The sequence below is a fragment of the Ambystoma mexicanum genome, chromosome 12 (assembly GCF_040938575.1).
Source record: "Ambystoma mexicanum isolate Mex_15411 chromosome 12, UKY_AmexF1_1, whole genome shotgun sequence".
NCBI lineage: Eukaryota > Metazoa > Chordata > Amphibia > Caudata > Ambystomatidae > Ambystoma > Ambystoma mexicanum.
Window position 1 is genome coordinate 624,666,307 of NC_090936.1, and position 24,055 is coordinate 624,690,361.

At 46.6% G+C, this 24,055-nt stretch overlaps 1 protein-coding gene across 1 annotated transcript in view; it reads left to right on the top strand.

Moving 5' to 3' along the window:
* Window positions 1–21,232, top strand: part of UBE2N (ubiquitin conjugating enzyme E2 N) — a 192,454-nt gene extending 171,222 nt beyond the window's left edge. The window contains exon 4 of the mRNA XM_069629077.1: window positions 20,564–21,232. Within this exon, the coding sequence (XP_069485178.1) occupies window positions 20,564–20,604 (41 nt within the window). The 3' untranslated portion in view covers window positions 20,605–21,232. The remainder of the gene's footprint in view (window positions 1–20,563) is intronic.
* Window positions 21,233–24,055: the final 2,823 nt, after the last annotated feature.

Consider the following 24,055-nt stretch of genomic DNA (forward strand, 5'->3'; position numbering starts at 1 on the left):
CGTGGCAGACCATCACAGAAGACTGATGGGTTTTGTCGGTTGTCCGGGTGGGCTTCCGCTTGCCCCTCACGCCTCTTCACCAGACTAGGTTGACCAAAGAGCTGAGGTACAGAAACTTAGACCTCTGAACAGTGTAACCTGCTCCCTTGCGGGAGCAAGGGGAGGGCGATTACTCCCATCTGTTTAGTGCTCAAACCCAACCAAGCTGGCCTGCACAATGTCCTTGACATCCAACTTCAATCTCTTTCTACCCCAAGAGAAATTTGGCTCAGTGTGGTAGATGCATATATGCATATCCTAATCTGGGGCCCACATCGGAAATACCTGTGGTTCTCTGTGGAAACGGAACACTTCCACTATAGAGTGCTACCGTTTGGTCTCAGCTCAGCGTGTCTTTACGAAGGTATTGGTGGTCATCGCAGCATTCCTCAGACTGCAGGTAATTCATGTATATCCATATTTGAACGATTGGCTTTTGCGCAGTCCTTGCCCACAAGCTGCAACGGCCAATCTACAGTCCCTGCTCCAGCTACTTTCCATCTGGAGCTGTCTGAACTTGCGGAAATCTTCCATGACGGTTGATCAAGACCTGAATTTACTAGATTTCTGTCGGGATAATGACGGGGCCAGAGTGTTCCTGACAGAGGACAGAATGGCGGACCTATCGACCACGTGCCAGCTTTTCCTCCATATGTCGGCCTGGTGGTTCCAGAGACTCCTGGGCCTTATGGCTTTTTGCGTGTTAGCCCTACCTCTTGCAAGAATGAAAATGAGGCGCACAGCTTATTTCGGAGCTGCTGGTCTCGGGCTGTGGACCCAGACTAAAAAATTATTCCAGTTCACCCTCCAAGATGGTGGATCTTCAATGGTGGTCATCCGCCAGCAACCTTTCGGGAACCTCCTTCCATGAGCCCTGCCCACAAGTTACGGTTACGACAGACTCGTCCCTTCTAGGGTGGGGAGCGACACTACGTCACCTCGAGGTGTTGGAACTGTGGACACCCCAGGACAGACAGTCCCATATCAATTACCTAGAGCTTATGGCAGTTTTTCTAGCGCTTTTCAGCCCTCATCAACAGTGTGGTTTGAATTTGCACAGACTATCCATAGCGATGTTCTACATCCACTAGCAGGGTGGTGGGGGATGCGGGGGAGAACACCAGGTCCTCCCCTCTGGTGGATCTAGCTATCCAGATTTGGATTTGGGCGATCCAGCCCAATGTCTGGCTTCAGGCAGTGCACATTCCAGGTCACATGAACTTTGCGGCAGACTTGAGCTGCCAATCTGCGGCGAGTTAGAGTGCGAGATGAACAGCGATGTTCTCACCAAGATCTTCCAGCAATGGCGTTTTCCAGCAGTGGACCTTTTTGCAACCTCAACGAATAGGAAACTTCCTCTTTATGCTTACATGTTTTCGGAGTGTCTTCCTTGGGGACGCACTCAAGATCCCTTGGTACAACATGAAAGCTTACACCTCAACACACCCCACCCCGCGCCCACCTTTGCTGTTGATTCAGTGGTCGCTCTGGAAACTCAAGGGCGCTTCCAAATAAACTCTCCTTCATAGCTCCTTGGTGGCCAGCCAGGTTCTGATTTTCTTAGCTGCAGCAACTGTCAGTGTTCAACCCGATCGGGAATCTGCGGCAACATGATCTTCTCCCCCACAGCAATCAGTTGTGTCATCCCTCCCCACAATCCTTCAGCTTGGCGGCCTGGTACCAGAGTTCCAGTCCTTAGCGCAGTTGAACCTTTCAGAGCATAACATGTGCATAATTCAGACATGTAAACCTACAAGGGCTCAGTACAAGAGCAGCTCTTTGTTTTTCTCATTGGAGTCTAGCTAAACGGCTTGATCCTCGACAAGCTTCTATTGACTGTCTTGTCTTTTATATCAGACCTTGCAGCCTCTGGCATCCACGCCTTATGCATAACATACCTATCTACCATTGAGGCTTACCTGTCTACAGACAGTTGCTCCTTTTCACTGGCAAACCCAGTGATCCAAACAAAGTATCTAAATTTAAAGACACTCCTGTCCCCTGCACACCATTAAAGCTGAAAAAATCAGTCAATACAATGCTTACATTTTCAAAAGATATGTAATTGAATATTAGATACATGAACAAAAGTTGAAAACATCAATGGTTGTTAATTAAACCTTAAAATGTACATAAATATAAATTCACATATGGCCATCGTAAAAAACAAAATGAAACAAAGAGCAACCACAGTGTTATGATGTTGCGATGTGATTTCCAACTCTACGCGTTTCGGGGAAACTCCCCTTGCTCAGGAGTAAAAGAAATCTGTAATTACACATACATACAATTAATCACCTTTACATATGTTGAACACAAAATTACTGTGAACAAATCATTATCAATCACTCTAAACCAGCTACAAAGCAACCTAGCTCATACTATATAGGGTCATTATCATTTTCTTCATAGTCAGTAAACCAAAATCCAAAGCATGAAATTAGAAGCAAAATAATGGAAAGAATTACCTCTGTCTTTTTGTGTGGTCTTGCACCATACATAAATATTAATCGGGTCAATACGCTTCAACTGCTGAATCGGATCAAAAGGAAACCATAGAGTTCCGGATTTAAAGGGAAGGTCATAATAGTAAAAATAGTGAAAAAAGCTCAATTCTTACCCAGAAGCGCATTGACCCGATTAATATTCATGTATGGTGCAAGACCATACTGATTATGAAGAAAATGATAATGACCCTATATAGTATGAGCTAGGTTGCTTTGTAGCTGGTTTAGAGTGATGATTGATAATGATTTGTTCACAGTAATTTTGTGTTTAACATATGTAAAGGTGATTATTAATTGTATGTATATGTGTAATTGCAGATTTCTTTTACTCCTGAAGAAGGGGAGTTTCCCCGAAACGCGTAGAGTTGGAAATCACATCGCAACATAAGAACACTGTGGTTGCTCTTAGTTTCATTTTGTTTTTTACGATGGCCATATGTGAAAATCATTTATATTTATGTAAATTTTAAGGTTTAATTAACAAACATTGATGGTTTCAACTTTTGTTCATGTATCTAATATTCAATTACATCTTCTGAAAATGTAAGCATTGTATTGACTTTTTTCAGCTGTAATGGTGTGCATGGGACGGGAGTGTCTTTAAATTTAGACACTTTGTTTAGTTCACGTTTTATTCAGGCTCCAGTGTCAGGGCTTGTATTCCTCCCCGGCACCCTGAATCATTTGAAATTGTCTATGTAACTTTTTCACCTATTGACAGAAAATTAGGTGTGCACCTACCATTTTCGCTTATGTACTAAACCCAGTGATCCCGCAGGTCTTCATCTTTCCTCCAATTAGGGCTCCCCATCCAAAAGGGTATCTGAATGTGGTCCTCACTTCTTTGTCATACGCCATTTGAACCTATGGCCACTACCAAACTGAAGTACCTTTCTTGGAAAGTGGCCTTCTTGATTGCGGTAAAATCTGCAAGATCCCTCTGTCCAACATCCGTTCCTAACATTCCACAAGGATGAGGTTGTGCTTCGCACTCATCCTTTGCTTCCCAAAATTGTCTCGGAGCTCTACTTAAACCAGTCAGTATCCTTAGTGGTTTTCTTTCCCAACCCGGTCTCCAATGGCGAGAGGGATTTACACAATCTAGACGTCAGACCAGCTCTGAAGTTTTACCACGACCGAATAGGCGAACTTAGTTCTTCACAACTCTTGGTTACGTTTGGTGACCCAAAAGGGAAACCTTCGAAGGCGGTCATCTTATGTTGGATAGCTTCATGCATCTCCTAGGCCTACAAATTTCAAAGCCTTCAGCACCTAAAGGGCATTCATGTACATTTGGTCTCTGGAAAAGAAGCTGCTGTTGCCTTCCAGAAGTATGTCCCTTGGGAGTCCATAGCCAAGGCTTCTACGTGGGCTTCCCCTTCGGCTTTTTGCAGACATTGTCTTGACCTGAGCTCCCGGGCTGATGCCCAGTTCAGGCCAGGCCGTCATTTCCATCCTCCCATTTTCCTTTGGTCAGTGCTTGGCAATCTCCCAAAAGTATGGCGGAAAGGGGACAGGATGTAGGAGTACTCACCCTAGTGACTACCTTACTCCTAGTCCGTCGTCCCCTCTAATTTATTTATTGCATTTGGTTATACGCCCAAACACCTTGGTATCGCGGCGATATTTACATGCTTACAAAATATAAGATACAAGAATACATACATAAAAAAGGTTACAGTATAGATTAATAGTTGCTTGGCTACACGATGGCTTGAAGATTTCTTGGTTGCATAAGTAGGTAATGATGGGCAGAGTGAGTAACACGCTGGTTAGTGTTTGCGCGTTAGATGACAGATATTAGCATACAGGCATTTATATAATTACATTTGGTGATATGAAGTGGTTAAAACAACCGGTCAGAGGATCTGGGCTGAGGGTCAGGAGGGTAAGGCAGTGAATGGTGTGGAGTATCTGTTGTGTGGTTAGTATTTATTAAAGAACCAGGTCTTTAGCAGTTTCTTAAACTGTGGGAAGGAGGGCTCGTTGCTGATGATGGGAGGGAGCGAGTTACATATTCTAGGGGCTGCTGCAGGGAAACTGGTGTTGCCTGTTCTAGTGTTGTTGTTGAATCTGGGGAGGAGCAGGTGTGTTGGCATTGATCTGAGTGTTCTGGTGGTTGTTTTGCGTGTGAGGCAGTGGTTGAGGTAAGTGGGTGCTTTTGAGGTGATACATTTGTGTTTTATGTAGTATTCTTGCTTGTATGGGTAGCCAGTGGCCCACTCTACTATACCGTGATGTGATTCCTCTTCTTGATACCTAGTGCTGCTCTCAGGGCTTTGTTCTGTATGAGTTGCATTTTGTGAAGGTTTTTCTTTGAGGTCTCTAGTAAGAGTATGTTCTAATAATCAATCTTGGCCAGGATGAGGGCCCTTGCGGGTGTGATGCAATTTTGGATTGTGAGGAAAGGTCGACTTAATGCGATGAGTTTGGCTGTATATGAGTTGGATGATGCTAGTGCATTAGTGCATTAACGTGTTTGCCCATGGTGAGGCTGGAGTCGAGATAAACCCCTAGGGTTTTGACTTGGTGTGAGATGGTGATAGGGGTACTATCTGTAACTATGGCTGTATAGTCTGGGGGTAAGGCGGGCAGGGGCGCCTACTATGAGATTGTTTTTTCGACATTTAGGCATAGGCTGTTAGTCACCATCCAGTTCTGCATCAGAATTTCTGATGTTTGTTAATCTGCTTAGAATCACATGCTGTGCATAGGTCCGACATCCAGTGGTCACTGCGGAGTATTGCATTTTGTTTTTCGTAGTCGAAAAGGGGACATCGACAAGGCGTGTCTGTAACACTATCCCTATAGTGACGTGCGTTGTACCCACAATCCCTCACGCGTCGAGGTCCCTCAGATTGTTTTTTTCCGCCCAGTTACTGGTCGCCTTTATGCGGAGCTCCTCGAGAGACATTGCCAAATCATTCCTTCGACCTTTGGTCGTTTATTATGAATATTAAGAACATAGATCCCTCCCTCGACGCAGAGCTGTTTCTCCGCCGAGCAAGATCTTCGACGGAAGGACGAGCGGAGGAGATCCTTCGGCGCTGCCGAACACGTGGCCTGGCCTCGCCGGCCTTACACAGTAGGGAGAGTGGGGTTGTGTGGTCTTTCTTTTCTCTTTGAGAATTCCTTTCTCTTCCCCTCCCTCTCTTCCGAGGTCGTAATCGAACTTCTGGCCCTCAGCTATGGAGAGGACGCCCTTTAGGTTTTGCCCGCTTTGCGCTCGTCTTTCCAGGTATATTTACCCTTGCAAACGGTGCAACCGTTGCTTGCCCCTCGATCACAAGGACGACGGCTGTGCGGCCTGTAAGTTACTGAAGCCCAATACGTTAAAGGACCGCAGGGGTCAAAAGGTGGGCGGCCTACGCCATGTCTAGGTCTGACTCCTCGCCCGCTGCCGCCGAATGTGATGCGGACAGTGATTACACGGCCCCCGTAACTGAGGTTGTAGACCTCTCAAAGGAGTGTTCACGCTCCCCGTCGTCTGTCCCCGACAAGCCCGGCTCACGCCCAGCTTATGGGGATGAACACCCGGCGACAAGGACGCACACAAAAAAGCACAAAAACACATACCTCCCGGCACGCATTCGTCAAAGACGAAGGCAGCCATAGCGCCAACGGGGGTGTCAGGTCCACTGACGTCTTCCGCCGACCGTAAGGGTTGTCAACCCTCCCCGCCACCGCGACAGGCGTCTGGGCATTCTAAAGATAAGGGCGCTAACACCAAATCCTCCGGCAACGCGCCTCGTAAGACTGCTCACGTTGCCAGTAAAGACTCGACGTTACCTAGCGTGACGGCGACCGATCCCTCGGCAGAGAGAATGATCGTCGAAAGCCTCGCTCGTATATCCACTAAAGACAGCAAGAGACGGCGAGTGATATGCCGAAAACCGCGCACAAGGCCAAAGAAACGCGGAAGGTGCAGGAAAACGGGTCAGGACAGCTCCCGCCGTCGACGGAAAGCCCAAGCCTGCGAGAAGGCTTCTCAGAAGGCGAAGGTTCGCTTTCTTCGTTATGGGACAGAACCAGGCACCTACAGGGAGAAGAAAATCCTTTTTCATTCCCAGACCGCTCTGCCCTACCTCAGTGGACCTTGGAGAAGTTCCAGTCCTGTATGGATAAAACAGACAGGTTCATGGCCATCCCAGAAAATAGGGCACCCAAGAGACCAAGGGAGGCACCCCAGGAGAGTCCAATGGTTAAATACCCAAGGTTCTATAACCCCATACACTCTTACGACCTCACTGAGGAGGACACTCCCTTCCAGCAGGAAGATGAGTTCATTAATGGTTTAATGAGGACACTAACCTAGGTGAGGAGGGGTACGAAGAGGACACAGGCGAGGGTAACCCAAATCCCTGGCAGTCACCAGCTAGGTCTACAGACACAGACAGTATAGTCATCAGGTCTACTGAAACTACACCAGTCAGGAACCCTTCGCCTGTTGATGATCAGCCCACCTTCAATGCGCTACTGAAGAAGGCAGCAGCACATTTCGAACTCGAAACTGGGGAGGTCACCCCAGATACTGACTTTGTGGAAAGGATTATCAAGGAAAAACCTCCCACTAGCCAAACAATTCCCATCATCGCCTCAGTTAGGACTTATTACCCCCTCACTGTCCACTCCGGCACTGGTGAGAGGGGTCAATCCGAGAATTGAGAAATTGTTCTCATCCTCTGTCAGACCCACTATATATTAGGAGTCATTCAATCCCGGACTCCTTAGTGGTGACCAACACTAAGAAGAGGGCTGGGGTCCCACTGTCTACCAGCGAGGCACCCCCAGATAAAGAGGGGAAGAAGCTTTATGCCCTGGACAAGAGAATCACCACCTCTGCAGCATTCTCAACTAGAATTGCCAATAATAATACATTATTGGCAAGCTACGCTGATGCTCAATGGGGAAAGCTTAAGCAGGACGTCGAAGAGGCCCCTGAACCCCTAAAAACTCGATTATTGGCTACAATTAATGAAGGCTCTCTGGTCAACCAAAGCATCGTTAAGAATACCCTCGATGCAGCAGAGACGGCTGGCCGTACTTTGGTACAGGGAATTTTGCTGAAGCGTAACATCTGGCTTCGCAATTCCGGGTTTAAAGCAGAAACGCAAGCGTCCCTCATTAATAAGCCAATTGAAGAGTCTAACCTCTTTGGAAAGGCAGTTGACGACTCTCTGGAGAATGTGAAAAAAGAATTTGACACCATAAAGACCTTGGACCAAATCTCAAAGCCCCCTAACAGGCGGGGACTTGGTAACAAGCGCTTTTTTCGTGGCCAACGCCAGCAACAAAATCGGCAACAGTATTCTGCCAACAACTACCAAGGTAATAGTGTCCATTACAATCGGAGAGGTCAACGCCGTGGTAAGGGGAGAGGCCGGGGTTCCACCCCTAGAGGCTCCCAAGCCATCAACAACACCAAGTGACGCGAAGATTCGGGTCCCCTCCCATGCATCGCCGGTCGGGGGCCGGTTAACATCCTTTCTTCCAGCATGGGAGGGAATAACATCAGACCGCTGGGTACTATCCACCGTAGCCCGCGGCTACTGTATAGAGTTCAACAGTTCCCCAACATACAGACCCCCGAGAGGACGACGCAGGACACCAGAACACCTCGCCACCCTTCTCCAAGAAGTGGATCAGCTACTGGAAAAAGGAGCTATAGAGATCATGCCTTTATCTCCGGTAACGGAAGGTATTTATTCAGTGTACTTCCTTGTACCCAAAAAGGATCTAACCATGTGCCCTGTATTAGATCTGCGCCCAGCGAACAAGTTTGTCAAACCCCAAAAGTTTCGTATGGTGACCTTACAGGAAGTGATCCCACTGCTATCACAGGGAGATTACATGACAACACTGGACATGAAAGATGCATACGTTCATATTTTAATGTTGCCAGCGCACAGAAAATACCTCAGGTTCATGATAGAGGGCAAACACTACCAGTTCAGAGTGCTACCCTTCGGCAAAGCATCTGCACCAAGGGTATTCACGAAAGTACTGGCAGTGGCAGCGGCCCACCTGCGCAGGTTATCCATCCCAGTATAACCTTACCTCGACGACTGGCTCATAACAGGGGATTCTTACGAGACATGCTTCTCAAACACCCAAAAGACTGTAGACCTTTTGTTCCAACTGGGCTTCTCCATCAACGAGAAGAAGTCCAGCTTAGACCCCAGCCAAGTCAAACAATTCCTAGGGGCTCTAATTCGAACAATGGACGGCCTCGTCTTCCCCTCCGAGAGGGTCCAAAACATGCTGTTTCAGATCCCCCAATATGTGGCAGGTCGAGAGGTGACGGTGCGCAAAGCGATGCGCTTGCTAGGAATGATGGTGTTGTGTATTTATTTGGTACCTCACGCGCACCTGCGCATGCGCCCAATGCAAGAGTGCCTCAACAGTCAGTGGTGTCAGGCCAGTGGACAACGGGACGATCTAGTGGTGGTCTCGCAGGCCTTGGTTCTCTTGCTACGGTGGTGGACAAAGGAAAACCTGGTAATAGGGAAACCTTTTGCCACACCCGCAGTGGAAGCCACTCTAACCACAGACTCATCCCTCACAGGATGGGGGGGGGCTCACCTATCCCATCAGACTGCTCACGGAGTGTGGACTCCGAGCGTAGCATCCAAGCACATAAACCTACTGGCGGTGTTCAAAACACTGAAAGCCTTCCAAGAACACCTACAAGGGAAGGCAGTGATGGTCCTTACGGACAGCACCACAGCCATGTACTACATCAACAAGCAGAGGGGCACCCACTCTCCAGGACTGTCCAAGCTGCCCCAGAATATATGGAAGTGGGCTCTCAGACACATGTTCCTTCTGTTACGACATGTACCAGGGGAACTCAATCTGCTAGCAGACGAACTCGGCAGAGACTTCCCTCTGCCCTCAGAGTATGAATGGCGGTTGCAAGAAGACATCGTTTTCGACGTCTTCACACAATGGGGATTCCCAGAAATTGACCTGTTCGCAACTCTGGAGAACTCACAATGCCAAAGTTACGCCTCCAGATACCCCCAGAACCAGTCCAAGGGGAACGGTCTGTCGATTCCATGGTCAGGGAGATTTGTTTACGCTTCCCCCGCCGCCCCCCCAACTCCCCTTCTCAACAAGATTGTGCACAAGATGCACAACAAGTCACCATGATACTAGTGGCCCCTATGTGGGCCCGGCAGCCATGGTTCGCTCACTTGATGGAGATGTCCCTATCTCCCCCAGTGAAACTTCCCTGCCCGTACAACATGCTGTCACAGAACAAGGGCAGGACATTGCATCCATGCCCTCGGAACATGAACTTAGCAGCCTGGCTCCTGAGATCATAGAGTTTGGACATCTAGAACTCCCGCAGAGATGCATGGACATCCTCAGGGAAGCTAGAAAGCCTAACACTCGTCCCTGCTATTCTAGTAAGTGGAAAAGATTTGTCATCTGGTGTAGAGGGAAAAGCATCAACCCGGTTGACTGCTCACCCACACAAATTGTTCTGTACCTGACCCACCTATTGGACTCTGGTCTGGTGTTCAATTCTATTAAAGTCCACCTAGCGGCACTTTCTGCATACACCACTTCCCAACTTAGTGTTGTGGTGGAAAATCCCAGTCATCAAAGCCTTCATTGAGGGGGTAAAGAGAATACACCCTCCGATAGCTAACCCAGCTCCTGGATGGGACCTAAATGTGGTACTTACCAGACTCATGGGCTTGCCCTTTGAACCCATGCACAAGGCAACTCTTAAGCACCTCGCTCTTAAGACTGCTTTCCTAATAGCTATCCCCTCCATTAGGAGAGTAAGTGAACTACAGGCTCTTTTAGTTCTAGACCCCTTCGTAACAGTTCACAAAGACAAAGTGGTTCTATGCACACCCAAGGTTTGCACCGAAATTCATCTCGAAATTCCATGTGAACCAGGCAATAGAACTACCAACGTTATTTCAAAACCCTTCCAATCTGGGAGAAAAAAGTCTGCATACACTCGATGTGCGCAGAGCTGTCATGTTTTACATGGAAAGAACCAAACCACTGAGAAAGACTAATCAGTTCTTTGTCTCGGTGGCAGCAGGAAGAGAAGGAGATGCAGTTTCAAAGTCCACTATATCTAGATGGATTGTTCAATGCATCACTCACTGTTTCTCTCTTGCTAAGAGAGAACTACCCTTCAAGCCAAGAGCACATTCTACTCGAGGCACAGGGGCATCCATAGCTTTCATTGCAAATGTTCCCCTTGAGTCCATCTGCAAGGCGGCAACCTGGAGTTCGGTGCACACCTTTACAAAACACTGTTTAGACACACACTCTAGATCTGACTCCCAGGTGGGACAGGCAGTATTAAGACATCTTTTCTCTACTGTTCCTTCTCATAACCCACCGCCAACTCCGGGTACTGCTCGCTAGTCTATGCACAGCATGTGATTCTAAGCAGATTAACAAACATCAGAAGACGATGCATTACTTACCGTAAAAGCATTTCTGATGGTTGTATCTGCTTAGATTCACATGCGCCCACCCTTCCTCCCCGCTCGGATGGAAGGAACATAAACATCTTTCTACATCTCTTTTCTGTACTCACTCACTCACGTATAGAAGGCTCCCTCAGGGCAGAAAAAATACAAACGGAGGGACCTCGACGCGTGTGGGATTGTGGGTACAACGGACGTCACTATAGGGATGGTGTACAGACACGCCTTGTCGACGTCCCCTTTTCGACTACGAAAAACAAAATGCAATACTCCGCAGTGACCACTGGATGTCGGACCTATGCACAGCATGTGAATCTAAGCAGATACAACCATCAGAAATGCTTTTACGGTAAGTAATGCATTGTCATATTTTGTTGCCGCAGCTGGTATCTTGTTAGATATTACATGAGATGTGGATGAGTATCTTCGGCAAAATTTGTGTAAATTACTCCCATGACATCAAGGGCAGCAAACTGTAGTTTAGTGTAGTTGTTATAGAGCGTAGGGGAGAGGCATGATCCCTGCAGGACACCCAGTGGTACTGTTATGGGATTGGCTGCTTCATTACCGATGGCTACTCTGGGTGTGCGGTCTGACCAGAAGGATTTAATCGAGGAGATTGCTTCCTTGGAAAAGTGGAAATTGCCGGCTAGTGTTGGGCATAGTTTGCTGTGGTCCACTAAATCAAATTCCACAGAGAGGTCAAGTAATAGAAGGATGCATAGATTACCTTTTGTCTCTGGCGTCCATCTGTTTTTTTAAATCCAAAAGGGCTGTCTCTGTGCTATTCCTAGGGTGGAAACCTGATTGTCCATCTCCTAGCAGGTGGTTATTTTCAAGGTCGGATTGATTTTTGGGAATAAGCTATTTTGTCAACTTTGAGAAAGAGAACTGTGGTGATTGGTCGGTAATTGATGGGGATGGTGGGATCTAAGGTGGGTTTCTTGAGAAGGGGTGTTACCCAGGCGGGTATGTGATTGGCGCTGAACGAAGCATTGATGAAGTTAGTAATGCTGGGTGCTAGTGCAGGTCGCAGTCCTTGACTAATTTAGCAGGGTAGCTGTCACCTTTACAATTGGAAGGTTTGAGGGAGGCTATGGTTTCAAGCACCTGGGTAGTGGTCACTGTTGTGAAATGGAATTGATGTATACGTGCTAAGATATCTTCCGATTTCGTAGTGTTAAGCTCCACTGTATTTGTTAGAAGTTTTCTTTGTGAGGTATTTTTATTTTGAAGCATATTTATTTTAGATGCTAGTGCATCCCGAGTGCCCCATGCTTTGCTTGCAATGGCAAAGGTGGGATGGGTGTTTCTAGTTCTCTGATGATAGAGAATAGTTCTTTGTTATCAGAGGCCGCATTTGTGCAGGTTTAGGGAGTTAGCTTTATGGGTGATCACTGCACGTTTGTACGTTTTGGAGATGGCAAGGAGTTTTTGGCTTCGCTGGTGGGGGGCCGGGGGTTCTGTAAAGGTGTTCTAAGGCTTTTTTTTCCCTTTGAGTTCGATGAGGTCGTCAGACCAGTACATTTGGGCTAAGGAACTTTAGTTCTAAGCGGGGCTACTTCATCTATAGCTGTTTTCAGATGTGTGATAGTGCAGCAAAATACTATCTGGGTTGGCAATATCTGCAGGTTGTGCTTTAAGTAGTTTGTTCAGTATGGGCACCAAGTTTTCAGGGGTGAGTTTACGTGTGGTTCTCATTTGTACAGGGATAGGAGGAGTGGTGATGGGGGAGTGGATATGTTGAATCTTAAGAGCTGGTCAGTCTAAGATATATTTAGAAAATGCATTCTGAAGGGCAGTGGCTTTGTGATCCGAAGCATCATTAAAACCCAAGTTAATATCTCCTAGGAGAATGAACTTGGTTTTGGGTTTAAGAATGGGGCTGATAAGCAGAGGTAGGTCAATGTTTGGGCTATTTCTTGCGCTGGGGCTCTGTACACTATCAAGAGGTTAATGGTGGTTTTAGGGTCAGTTGCTAGTTTAAGAGATAACCGTTTGTATCCTGTTAGCTAATCCGTTTTGCATTCTCTAAAATGTAGGGATGATTTAGCGGTTATGGCGGCGCCTGCTCCGGAGGCTTCATGTTGGTCAGTTATGAGGATGATGTAACCGGGTGGGATAGCTAGCGTGATTACAGGACCTGAAGCGGAGTAGAGCAAAGTCTCTCATTACTAAAAAGTCTGATATTCAAGGATAAGGTCGTGCACATCTATATCCTGTGCACCTAGGGATCTGACGTTCAAGTACAAGATTACAAAATTGCGCTTTCAGGACCAAGCTGCCGTTCCTGCCGCAAATCCATCCAGCGGTTTGGGTGAAGGCGTGAGCAAACTTATATATACACCCCCACACCCCCATTGTGTCTATGGCGAAACACAACACATTTTGGGACATCCCTATACCTGCCCGCCCCACCTCTCCCCCCCACCCAACGAAAGCTCACCAAACTTGCCAGGATCAATCTGACGGGGCCATATACTTTATTTGCAAACGTTCATGAGGATTCGGGGGTATAGCTTCAAATCTTGATGGAATTAAATGGACAACCCTCCAAGAATTAATTCCACTCTTAAAACAGAGGATGGCAACCATGGACATGAAAAATGCATACTATTACAATGCTGTCGGCACACCAGAGTACCTCCACTTTCAGCTTGGGAATACCTGATACCAGTTCAAGTTGCCCCCCTTTTCCTCGGCGCCAATGGTGTTCACCAAGGTACTAACAGTGGTAGCAGCACACCTGCAAAGGCAATCGTCCCAGTGTACCCTTTTCTAGACGACTGGCTCATAGGAGACACACCACAAATATGTCAAAGGAATACTCCTGCAACAATCAATCTATTGTTCCAATTAGGGTACCAATCAATGAGAAAGTAAAGTCTCATCCCCACTCAAGTAAAGCAATTTCTGGGAGCAGTAATAAAAACACAAGGAGACTTTCCCCTCAAACGTGAGAGTCCAAAACCCGCTGTTCCAGGTGCCTCCATTATGTGGCCACTCATCGGATAAACGTGCAGGCAATGCGCCTGCTCAGGGATGATGACCTCTTGCATATATCTTGTCCCACAAACGCGACTGCGCCCCGTGCAAGAATGGCTTGTCAAACAATGGTCTTGGGGTCAGTTGGGCGGCAGGGGGTGGAGGGGGAAATCTAGTGGTGGTTTCGTAAACCTTGGTACAGGCTCTATGCTGGTGGACCAAAGAGAATGTTAAAAGGGAAACTCTTTAGCAACCCACCAGTGCAGGATACTCTCACCAGACACCTCACTCTTGAAATGGGGAGCATATTACCATCATCACTCCACACGCAGTGTGTGGACACAGTCAACAATAAGAAACCACATCAACCTACTAGAATTGCTAGCAGTCCTCCAAAGTCCCTTCAAGCATTTCAACAACACTTAGCAGGCCAAGCAGTTCTAGTCCTCACAGACGGTACCACTGCCATATTTTATCTAAACAAACAGAGTGGGACACACTCCATCCAGGTTCGCCCAAAAGATTTGGAAGCGGTCTCTCAAATGCAACATTTTCCTGTTCTCACATTACGTTCCAGGTGAACACAATTCAGTGGCAGACACTTTAAGCAGAAATCTACAGCTTCTCGCAGAAATCTACAGCTTCTCGCAGAACACGAGTAGCAAATTCATGCAGATATTTTACATTATATTCTCATCCAATGGGGGCATCCGCATCTAGGCCCCTTTTGCAACAAAGAAAAACGCACAATGCCCAGACTTTGCATCCAGGTTTCCCCAACCATGGCCCAAAGGGAAGCCCTGTAGTTGAGTTGGTCAGGGAAATGTGTTTATGCTTTTCCACCGACACTTCTCGTCAACAAGACGGTGCACAAGATGCACCAACAAGAAGTCGATCTGATCCAAATAGCTCCATTGTAGGCTCGACAACCATGGTTTCCACACCTACTGAGACTAACATGCTGTACCAGCACAAGGGGTACAATATTTCATCCAAGCCCTCAAACTCTGAACTTGAAAGCCTGGCTCCTGAAGTCCTGGAGTTTGGACATTTAAACCTTCCACAAAGATGTATGGACATCCTAAAAGAAACACCAACACCAAATACAATACACTGCTATTTTAACATATGAAAAAGATTAATTGGGTGCATGTCAAGCAACATCAATCCAATTCACTGTTCCTCTTTGCATATAGTACACTACATGCTTTACCTTCTAGACTCGGTCTAGTCTTCAATTCACTCAAAGTGCGTTTAGCAGCACTCTCTGCTTACACTACATCACAGAACAGTGTCATACAAGTTCCAGTAATCAAAACTTTCATGGAAAGAGTTAGACTATACCCTCCAATTTCAAATCCACCAAATGGTTGGGACCTAAATGTAACTCATGGGTCCACCCTTGCAACCAATGCACAAAGATGGCCTTGGACATCTAACTAAAAAACTCTTCTTTTCGCATGGCAATCACTTCTATAAGAAGGGTTGGTAAATTACAAGCATGCTCGGTCCAGAACGCCTTAATTATTGGTTTTTAGAACCCCATCCATGCCTTTTGCATACATTTGTCTCGTAGTTCCATGTTAACCAATCTATTGAACTTTGTCTCTCATACGCTTTGTAGCTGGGGGTGCTACTCCTCATCCACCTGCTGGCTATTTGTTTCACCAAAACTCTTAGCAGTCTGCAAAAATGTGCAAGCAACAGAGTAATTCCAGGCACTTCGCCAATTAAATTGGGGCTTAGTACTGTGCAGCGTATCCCAGTATCTCCCTAATATGCTTTAGTGTGGCTCTGTGGACTAATGCCTCCACTACAGGGACCTGTGTTTTACCTCATGGTCACAGATTCGAATCCTGGCAGGTCTACTCAGCCCTTCAACCTTCCGAGGTTGATGAGCACCATTAAGTTGGGTAACAATAAACCTGTTTTATGTCGATGGTGCCAAGAGGACTCTACAAATGTCTTCCTCCAGATTCCTCAATTGCTCCTCTTAAGCATGCCCATATTGGGGGGTGGGGGGCGGTGGCATCTGCTGCATCCATTGGAAACCTGATGCAGAATTTCACCCGTAATGTAACACGTGTAGTGTATGATCTAGTGACCAGCCCTACAGATAAAGGGTGGATCAGGCACTTTTACTTTAAAAATGGGCAAATGCGCCCCAAAAAATAGGGAGTTAAAAATGCTCCTAACAAAGAAAATAGTAAACCGATATGTAGAATATTGTCCCCTGCTTTCACCCACACAGCTCCCTGGATAATTGTGAACCAATAGTGCACGTAGTACCACAGGAAGAATTTACTGCCTGATTGGAAGTAAACATGTATCTTTAAATGTGCATGAAAAACGTTTGCAAAGAAATAATTACAAAAACAATTCAGTTTTCTAGTTTAAACCTATTTTTTACCCGCTTATAAAATACTCACTTTGGAAATTGGTCTTACATTTTTACTCCCAACTTTAAAAACCTTAAAAATGAGGGTGTAAAAAACTCTCACCCCCAAACATTAGCTGGAGCACTGGATGTAGCTTCCTGTATCTAGCATTGACACCCATGCCATTTATTTATTACATTTGGTTACACGCCCAAGCCCTCGGGTATCACATCGTAGGATACTGAAGCCCCCACTAAGCCCATGGCTCTCCCAAAAGATCAGCTTGTTCCCACCCCCTCGTGCCCCCTTTGCTCTTTTCCACTTAACACCTTAAAGCACCTCCTTGCTTCTGTACTGCTATGCGTGAAAGAGTTTATTCTTGGCCAGAATCCTGGTACCTCCAGGCTGTAAAACTGTCTGAAGGTTCACAGGCTAATTAGGGAAACTCTTGCTACCTCAGTCTAATAAGCTCCATCAACCCTACTTAATTAAAACCTTCCCTGGCTTTGCTTGTCCAGATGATTATTACAAATATCTTCTCCATACAGGTTTTCTAGCTACTCTGGTTCCATTGGAATCCAATCCACTAATTGCATGCTCATTATCAAATGGCCAATAGGACTGTTCCTGGTTTACTCTAGAGCACAGCTGTAAAGACTGGAGGGGGGTGTCTGTACTTCTGCTCTCTATGTGGTAGAGGAGAGGCACAGAGGACCCCAGCCAAGATTCTCTATTGGTAACGTAGTCGGGCAATCAAGGCCTAGCCTCTCGGGAGGTAATGCAGGTTGGTTCTTAAGTAGTGTAGTCCCCAAGCCCCACAAAGGAATGTCCACACACTGTATTAGTTAAAAGTCTTTATATAATTAATATTCACGGTTATGTACATTATCACAATAAATCAGTTCTACAGTGGTACCACAAATATTATCAGATCTCATTAAAGCACATCAACTATACTGTCAAAATGTCACACAGATCAATAAAAAGGAAACCAGCAGTAGAGGGGAAGGAAAGCAAGATGGTTGAACAATTGGTAGAATACTGGTTGCTACCGTTGAACACAGCTGTGTGGAGATTCCCCCGTCCCCCAACCTGGGCAACCTGTAGCATAAAGATACAAGCCCAGTCCATATATTGTTCACAGTAGACTTCCCAATAGTTCTGCAACCCCAAAGTACCTGGCGTTGTAGCGTTCCTCGGCGGGGAATCGACGGCCTTTCTGGAGTGCCCTCCCTTAAAGGCAGGAGTCATGGGTCGTCGAACGTCCGACGGAGAACAGGGTGAGCTACGACAGTGAAGTGGCAGCTTTGTTCCTAGCGGTGCTCGTTGACGGGGAAGCATAAACGTCCTGCAAGGAAGAGGTGTGCGGGGCACCTCAGTGTCGATAGTTCTGGCCCGCAAAGATTTTGAAGAACTGTGGCCCAGCAAGGGCATTGAGTCGTCGGTCTTTGGGTGGCGGGAAACCCACCGGTGGATGCTCCTCGGCGCGTTGACGGTCAGGCCTTCTCCAGCAGGATACAGCAGCGATGATGCGGACGAGAGTCTCCTTGGATCAAATGAAGTTCTTAGGCAAACGGGAGCACAGCGGCTCCGGTTGGCGACGGCGGTCTCCGACAGTGACGGACAACAGTCCGGGCGCTTCTCCTTGGGATTCCACAGCAGTCCCCGTCTCGGGTCGGCAGCCTGTCGAAGGTCTGTCTACCCGGGAGCTTTGGCAAAGATCAGCTGGTGCACGATGGTCCCTCGTAGCTCGGGAAGAGGGCGCCTTACCAGGTCCTCTCTGGGTCATTCCTTGGAGGCACTGCAGCTTTCCGATTGTGAAGGAGAGCAACAGCAATTCTTCTCGTCCAGCCATGCTTCAAGGTCAAGCTTTAGTTACTTGTCGTAGTGGACTTCAGCTTCTGAACACGAATTCTAGCAGTGAGAGGCCCCCAGATATACTAGTTGATCTCATTCATTCTGCTGGGTCACACTCGGGCAACCATCGGTCAGAAGGGCATTCATTCATGCAGGCAGGCAGCCAATCTTGTGCATAGTGATTTCAGGCCATTCACTTCCCTCCAGACACTCGCAACAAGTTGTGTATTGGGACAAGTACCCAGCCATTCAACACTCCACACTGCATTCATACCAGTTTCGGGCAGGGCTGTCTCAGTCATTGTCAAACACCAGATACTAGACACCCACAACACAATGTGTATTCGTCACACACTCCGTTCACCCAGGTCCCACCCACAACAGTCATTGGGAAGGCTCCAGCCAGTCTGGCCTGGACTTCAAAACACCATATATGGAACTTCCACCAACAGCCGGTGAGGGGGAAGGGACAGAGTCAGGGCTTCCCAGGACTTTGGGAAAACAAGGTAATGGGCAATAGAAAGCAAGAGGCCACGGGGGCCATCTTGTTTCCTATCAGGAATCAACTGATTCCAATGGCAGGGCCTGGGTATCCCAAAATAGAGGATACTCGGATCACCTGTCACATTCAGCATGGAGCTGCCACCAGCCCATACCCTGCTCTGTGGGCCACACACAGGTGCCCAAAAACATACACTAGGGGCACAGGGTTGTAACCCCACCCATGGGTGCCTTAAGGGTATCCCATGGGTCTGTGCACCAAACCAAAAGAGCTGCACCACCAGGAGTTCCACATGAACTCCTGTGCGTAAAACACGACAGAACACACAATAGAAAGCAGTAAAGGACAAGGATACGGAGGCCCTCTCCCTCCAATGCATTTCTAGCATCACAACAGCCATGCAGGGAGGATGGTACTGCTATGTCACCAAAAGGAAACGTTTACATTAATGTTCAGGTTGGGCTAGTGTCCCTTGTAAACCTGTTTGCCTATGCTGCCAATTGATTCAAGGGCTTCCAGGTATTAATATTAAAACATTGTGTACGCCCAAGTCTTTAAGTATATTGGGGTTTGGTACTCTTTTATGCAACCTTTCGCTGTCACGTTAGCGACTGGTGTACAACATGGTGAAATGTTACTTTGGTGAAGAATTATTGAGCATTTTAGCAGTGGTCATTGTTTCTCAACCAAGAATTATGAAACGTACAATCTGACGGCCTTCTGAAACGTTCCCATGGCACCATATTTTATTTGATTCTAATTTGTTTATATTAGACTGGGCACAGATAACGCACTCAGATTAGACATCCAAAGAGAATTCTGTAGACACTTCTGTGATACCTTCCCAAAGTCATACTGTTAATGCTAGATAACTATTCAGTTGGGCTCAGTCAGACCATGGGATAGGAGGGCATTCTGAAGATTATTGTAGCAAAGCACCACTTTGTTTTTGCAGCTGCCCTAGTATGTGGTATGAGGTCTGGGGAAAGTGTTGCTGACCACCGGGGGAGGCAGGAAAGGGACTGATACATTGCCATAAGTAATTCAGTTTGCTACCAAACGCCAGTACTGAAAATACAACTGAACTCGTTCCAGAAATACTCGACCTGCTATAACTAACAGCTGGTTCTGTATTCCTTCTGGGTCCGTAGTTTACTCCCTGTTCATTTGAAAATCTGCAATTTTCTTCCTGGTGAAAGCTCTTCATTTTTCCATCACCAGCAAGGTCTCTGGGGAAAGACGAGGCACACTTCAGAATTGTGCATCTAGAGGCAGGGGGTAGGAGTACAAATGCCAAGGGAATGGGAAGAATAAATAAAAAGGCTGGTCAGTTCTTGGGGAATTTAGATTTGGTTGGAGAAGGAAACTGAAGAGGGCAGGGCAATAGAAGTGCATCAAAGCTGTACAGTCTGTCATAAGGAGCTGAAAGCGACCTAGTGGACTTAACATAGCCCCTCTGCCCCCCACAGACCAAGAAAGGGGTGTTGGTCGAAGATTCAGAGTATTGGTGCCTTGCAGTAAGAAAGTTGGTGAACTAGAACGGGCATTGGTTGAATGCCGATCAACAAGATGAATAGGTACTTTTCTGTAAACAGAATTTCAGAATGAGTAAGAGAGGCACAAGAAAGAAACAGGATTGAGAAAGCAAGTAACTATCAGAATGTGCCCCATGTGTCTACATTTCTATATAAAGTTGATTTGACTGCAACCTTGTTGTTTATATGCTTGTAAACGCACTTGAAAGCTGTATTCATCAATAATTTTGACTACAAATGTCACTGCAACTTAAAATGTAAAACTACAAATGCAATGTTTTTTTTTCTTTTCTAACAGCCAGAGCATGGACTAGGCTATACGCCACGAATAACCTATAATTTCAACATGAACATCAAGTGTGCATCACTTCTCCTGTTCTGCCAAGACCGCTTCCTTATTCGTTTGCATTTAACGGACACAGTCTTAGACAGCATTACAAAATAAGAGACGCCCAGACAACATGAGTCCTTTTGTGATTAAATGCACATAAACAAATATGTATTGTCCTGATTCACTGCTGCAACGCATGGGCAGAGGCTAAAATGATTATACATCTTATTAAATTTGTCAAGTGTCCAGTCTCTGCTTCCATTAGTCTCCCATCATGGTCTGAGTATAAGCACTGTGAGTGAAGATAACCTGGGTTAGCTGCAGTAAATATTTGTTCTGTTTAATTTGTGGTTTCCCACCCTTTCCAATCCCTTATGGTGATGCGGATTGCATTACTTCTTGCAGCTAACCACTACTTAGGGTGTGCCCTTTAGCAAAGTATAACATAGATGCTATAGATGGACAAGCTCAACGTTTGAACATAAATGGGAACTTTTAAATGAAAAGCCATCTCCTTCACTAATAATACTGACTCTTTATCAAGTTCAGATTTCTCCCTAAGAAAAAGCTTGTGATCATTTTTTATGGCTTGTCTGGAAAATCCTTTGTTTTAGTAAAATATTTTTTGTTATTCTACGTTGCCTTTGTACAGTTTATTTTGCTGTGTTTTTCATTATTCTCTGTGACAGTTGTATTTAAACATTAAAACAAGATTGAAACATTAGTATTTAAGCATTAAAAAGAGATTTGACCATGTTGATGCTTTTCCTCATCACGAGAGGTTGTTTATCATTGTCTCCTATTCATGCTCTAGTGTGAGCGTTGCCTGCACCAAGCATTTGTTCTTAAACTGGCAATAACAAGTCTGGCAAAGTATGTATGTTTTGTCCTAGTCTTATATATACATTGTCCTAGCTATAGAGGTTATTTTGTTTTTCACTGAAAGCCATAACCCAACGGCTGATGAATCACATTCTTAATTTCCCACATGATGATTTGGGTTGTAAAACAGATGGATCCCTTTTTGTATTGGTGTACTGTTCCAGCTACCTTTAAAAGAGCTTAACCTACTTTTACTTCACACGTAAAGAATTTAGGTTTCCAGAATGTGCTAGATCAGGGATCTCCAACTTTTGGCTCTCCAGTTATGGACCAACTGCCATGATTGCTCACAATTGACTGAGCTAGCTAGGGCTGTTGGTAACAGGAGACCCAAAGGTGTGCCAGAGTCCCCCCTGTGCTTGATAGTTGACCCAAGTCATGGCCATCTGTTATCCAGTTGTGGCTTTGCAGTGCTCCATTTTGCACTTATTGACAAGCAGGGGGCTACCTAGACGAAGCATGTTTGGTATTTTTAGTGGCCTTCCGCCTGCAGTGCTACACAGATTGGATGCATTTTCTGTGTACTGTAATTGGCACACTAGCGAATGTCTTGCCTTTATTGTGCTTGACCTGATGACACTACCTAGTTATAAACCAGCTGATGTTCCTCTGTCCTGCTCAATGCCTTCTATATCATTTTGCCATGAGGTGCCACCTTCCTGGTTAGTGTAGGGAGAAACTGCAATGCTGATACCATACTTTGTGCTTGTACACTTAAACATCTTTTAATGTGCCCTTGTGTGCAAATCAATGACATCCTGTTATACATTGAATCAACATTTCTGGAGCTTGTGGATCTGCTTAGATAACATGCTCTGCATAGTCTTGACGTCTAGTGGAAGTGACCGAGTATTACCAGATTTGTTTTCGAAACTCAAACTGACCTCGACAGGGTGCGATTAGTAATACTATCCCTAGTGTGGCGTGTACTGTTCCCATGGTCCTTCACGCGTTGAGATCCCTCAGATTCATCAAAGTCGGTCGCAAATGCAGAGTTCTCTTCCAGGCTGATGCCTTTTGATTTACTCGTTTTAATTGTAGCCTGTTTTCCTTTCCTTGGTTGGTCGCTATGCCGCGCAACTGGTGATCCATGCCAGCTCCTGATGAGCACTCGTCATCTGATCGACCAGACGCGGCCTTACTGGCCTATTCAGGCTTTGGCCCATTACAGTAGGGAGTGAGGGGGAAGGTTCTCTATAGTGACTTCTTTTAGTGAATGTTTATCCCATCATCCCCTTTCTTTTTTCGCCCAACTGCCCTTTGAAAACATAATGGACAGAAAAACACTTCGAGGGGATTGTGTCCTCCGGCGTATTCCACATCTATGACAGTAATCACCACAGATGTGCTGCCTCGGAAAGAAATGTCAGCGTCCTACCTCGATATGCTGTCCTCGAGGGCCTCCATCGAGGGTCAACGTCACCGGATGTTATATCTAGGACGCACGGCGCCTGTAGCCTCAGTTCTGTTTTTTCCGCGAACATGTTCGCCTCGGAATCGATTGCGAAAGTTTGAGAATGTCTTCGTCTTCTACCTTGAAGTCTGGCTTCAAAAGGTGTTGGGACTGCAGTGCCAAAATGTCCATTACGGACCCGCACAACGTCTGCCTCTGGTGCTTTGGCGAGAGCCACGCCTGCGATGACTGCCAGTCTCTGACATCGAAGGCCTTGCGGGAGTGGAAGAAATTGTCGGTAGGTAGGGTTTCTAAACCCCATAAATCGTAATCCGCTGGGCTTTCGACCGATGACTCGAGGAGTGACTTTCCACGTCTGCGTAAGTCCAGGAGCGTCTCGGTCGCGGAGTAGGTCCCACCATTCCTATGCCTATTCTCGGAAGTGCTGTCATCGGTCGCTTTCCTCGTCTGAGGACTCCGCCAGACGACGGGTTGCTTGTCCCACCAAGCATTAATCACCGGCGGAATGGGGTGCATTCTGCCAGCAGATGATGGCAATTTTCGAATTGCAGGGCATCCTTCCATCCGCGCCTTCGAGAGAAGCCGGCAAGGAACGCGCTAGAGCCACTGCTCGCACGCCTTCGGGCGGTCAGCGTGATCTGGAGCCGTAGAGATACCGATCAGACTAGGTTGATCACCATAGCCGTGCCAGGTCTCGGTCCTCAACACTGTCGAACGTCTGAGCCTGTAATGCCTTCTAAGAAGGCATTGATGCCGTTGGCCCAATGTCCGTCAAAAGGACTCTCTCGAGGCTCCGGCTCCGAGGAAGTCGTCGACGCCATCGAAGGACATGCTCGGGGCTCTGGCCTCAAAGCCGTTGTCGAAGTCGTCAACGCCTCAGTCGACGCCAATTCAATCGATGCCTTTTGAGGAAAATTTACCGAGGTGCCCCGGAGGGTGGTGGAAACTCAGAACAAGGCACTCTAAGTCAGTGAGGCCTGTCTTTGAGCCCTTCTCTGGGCATCCCCCTAGGCTTGATTTATTCCAGCCTTTGGACTACATTTCAGAGGTGGAAGAAGGTTCGAATGAGGAGGGTTTGTGCCTCCTGAGGTTTCTGATGACCTGTTGTTTGGTCACAGCCAAATGGAAGACCTATGTCAGCCTTTACATGACGCCAGTGGTCT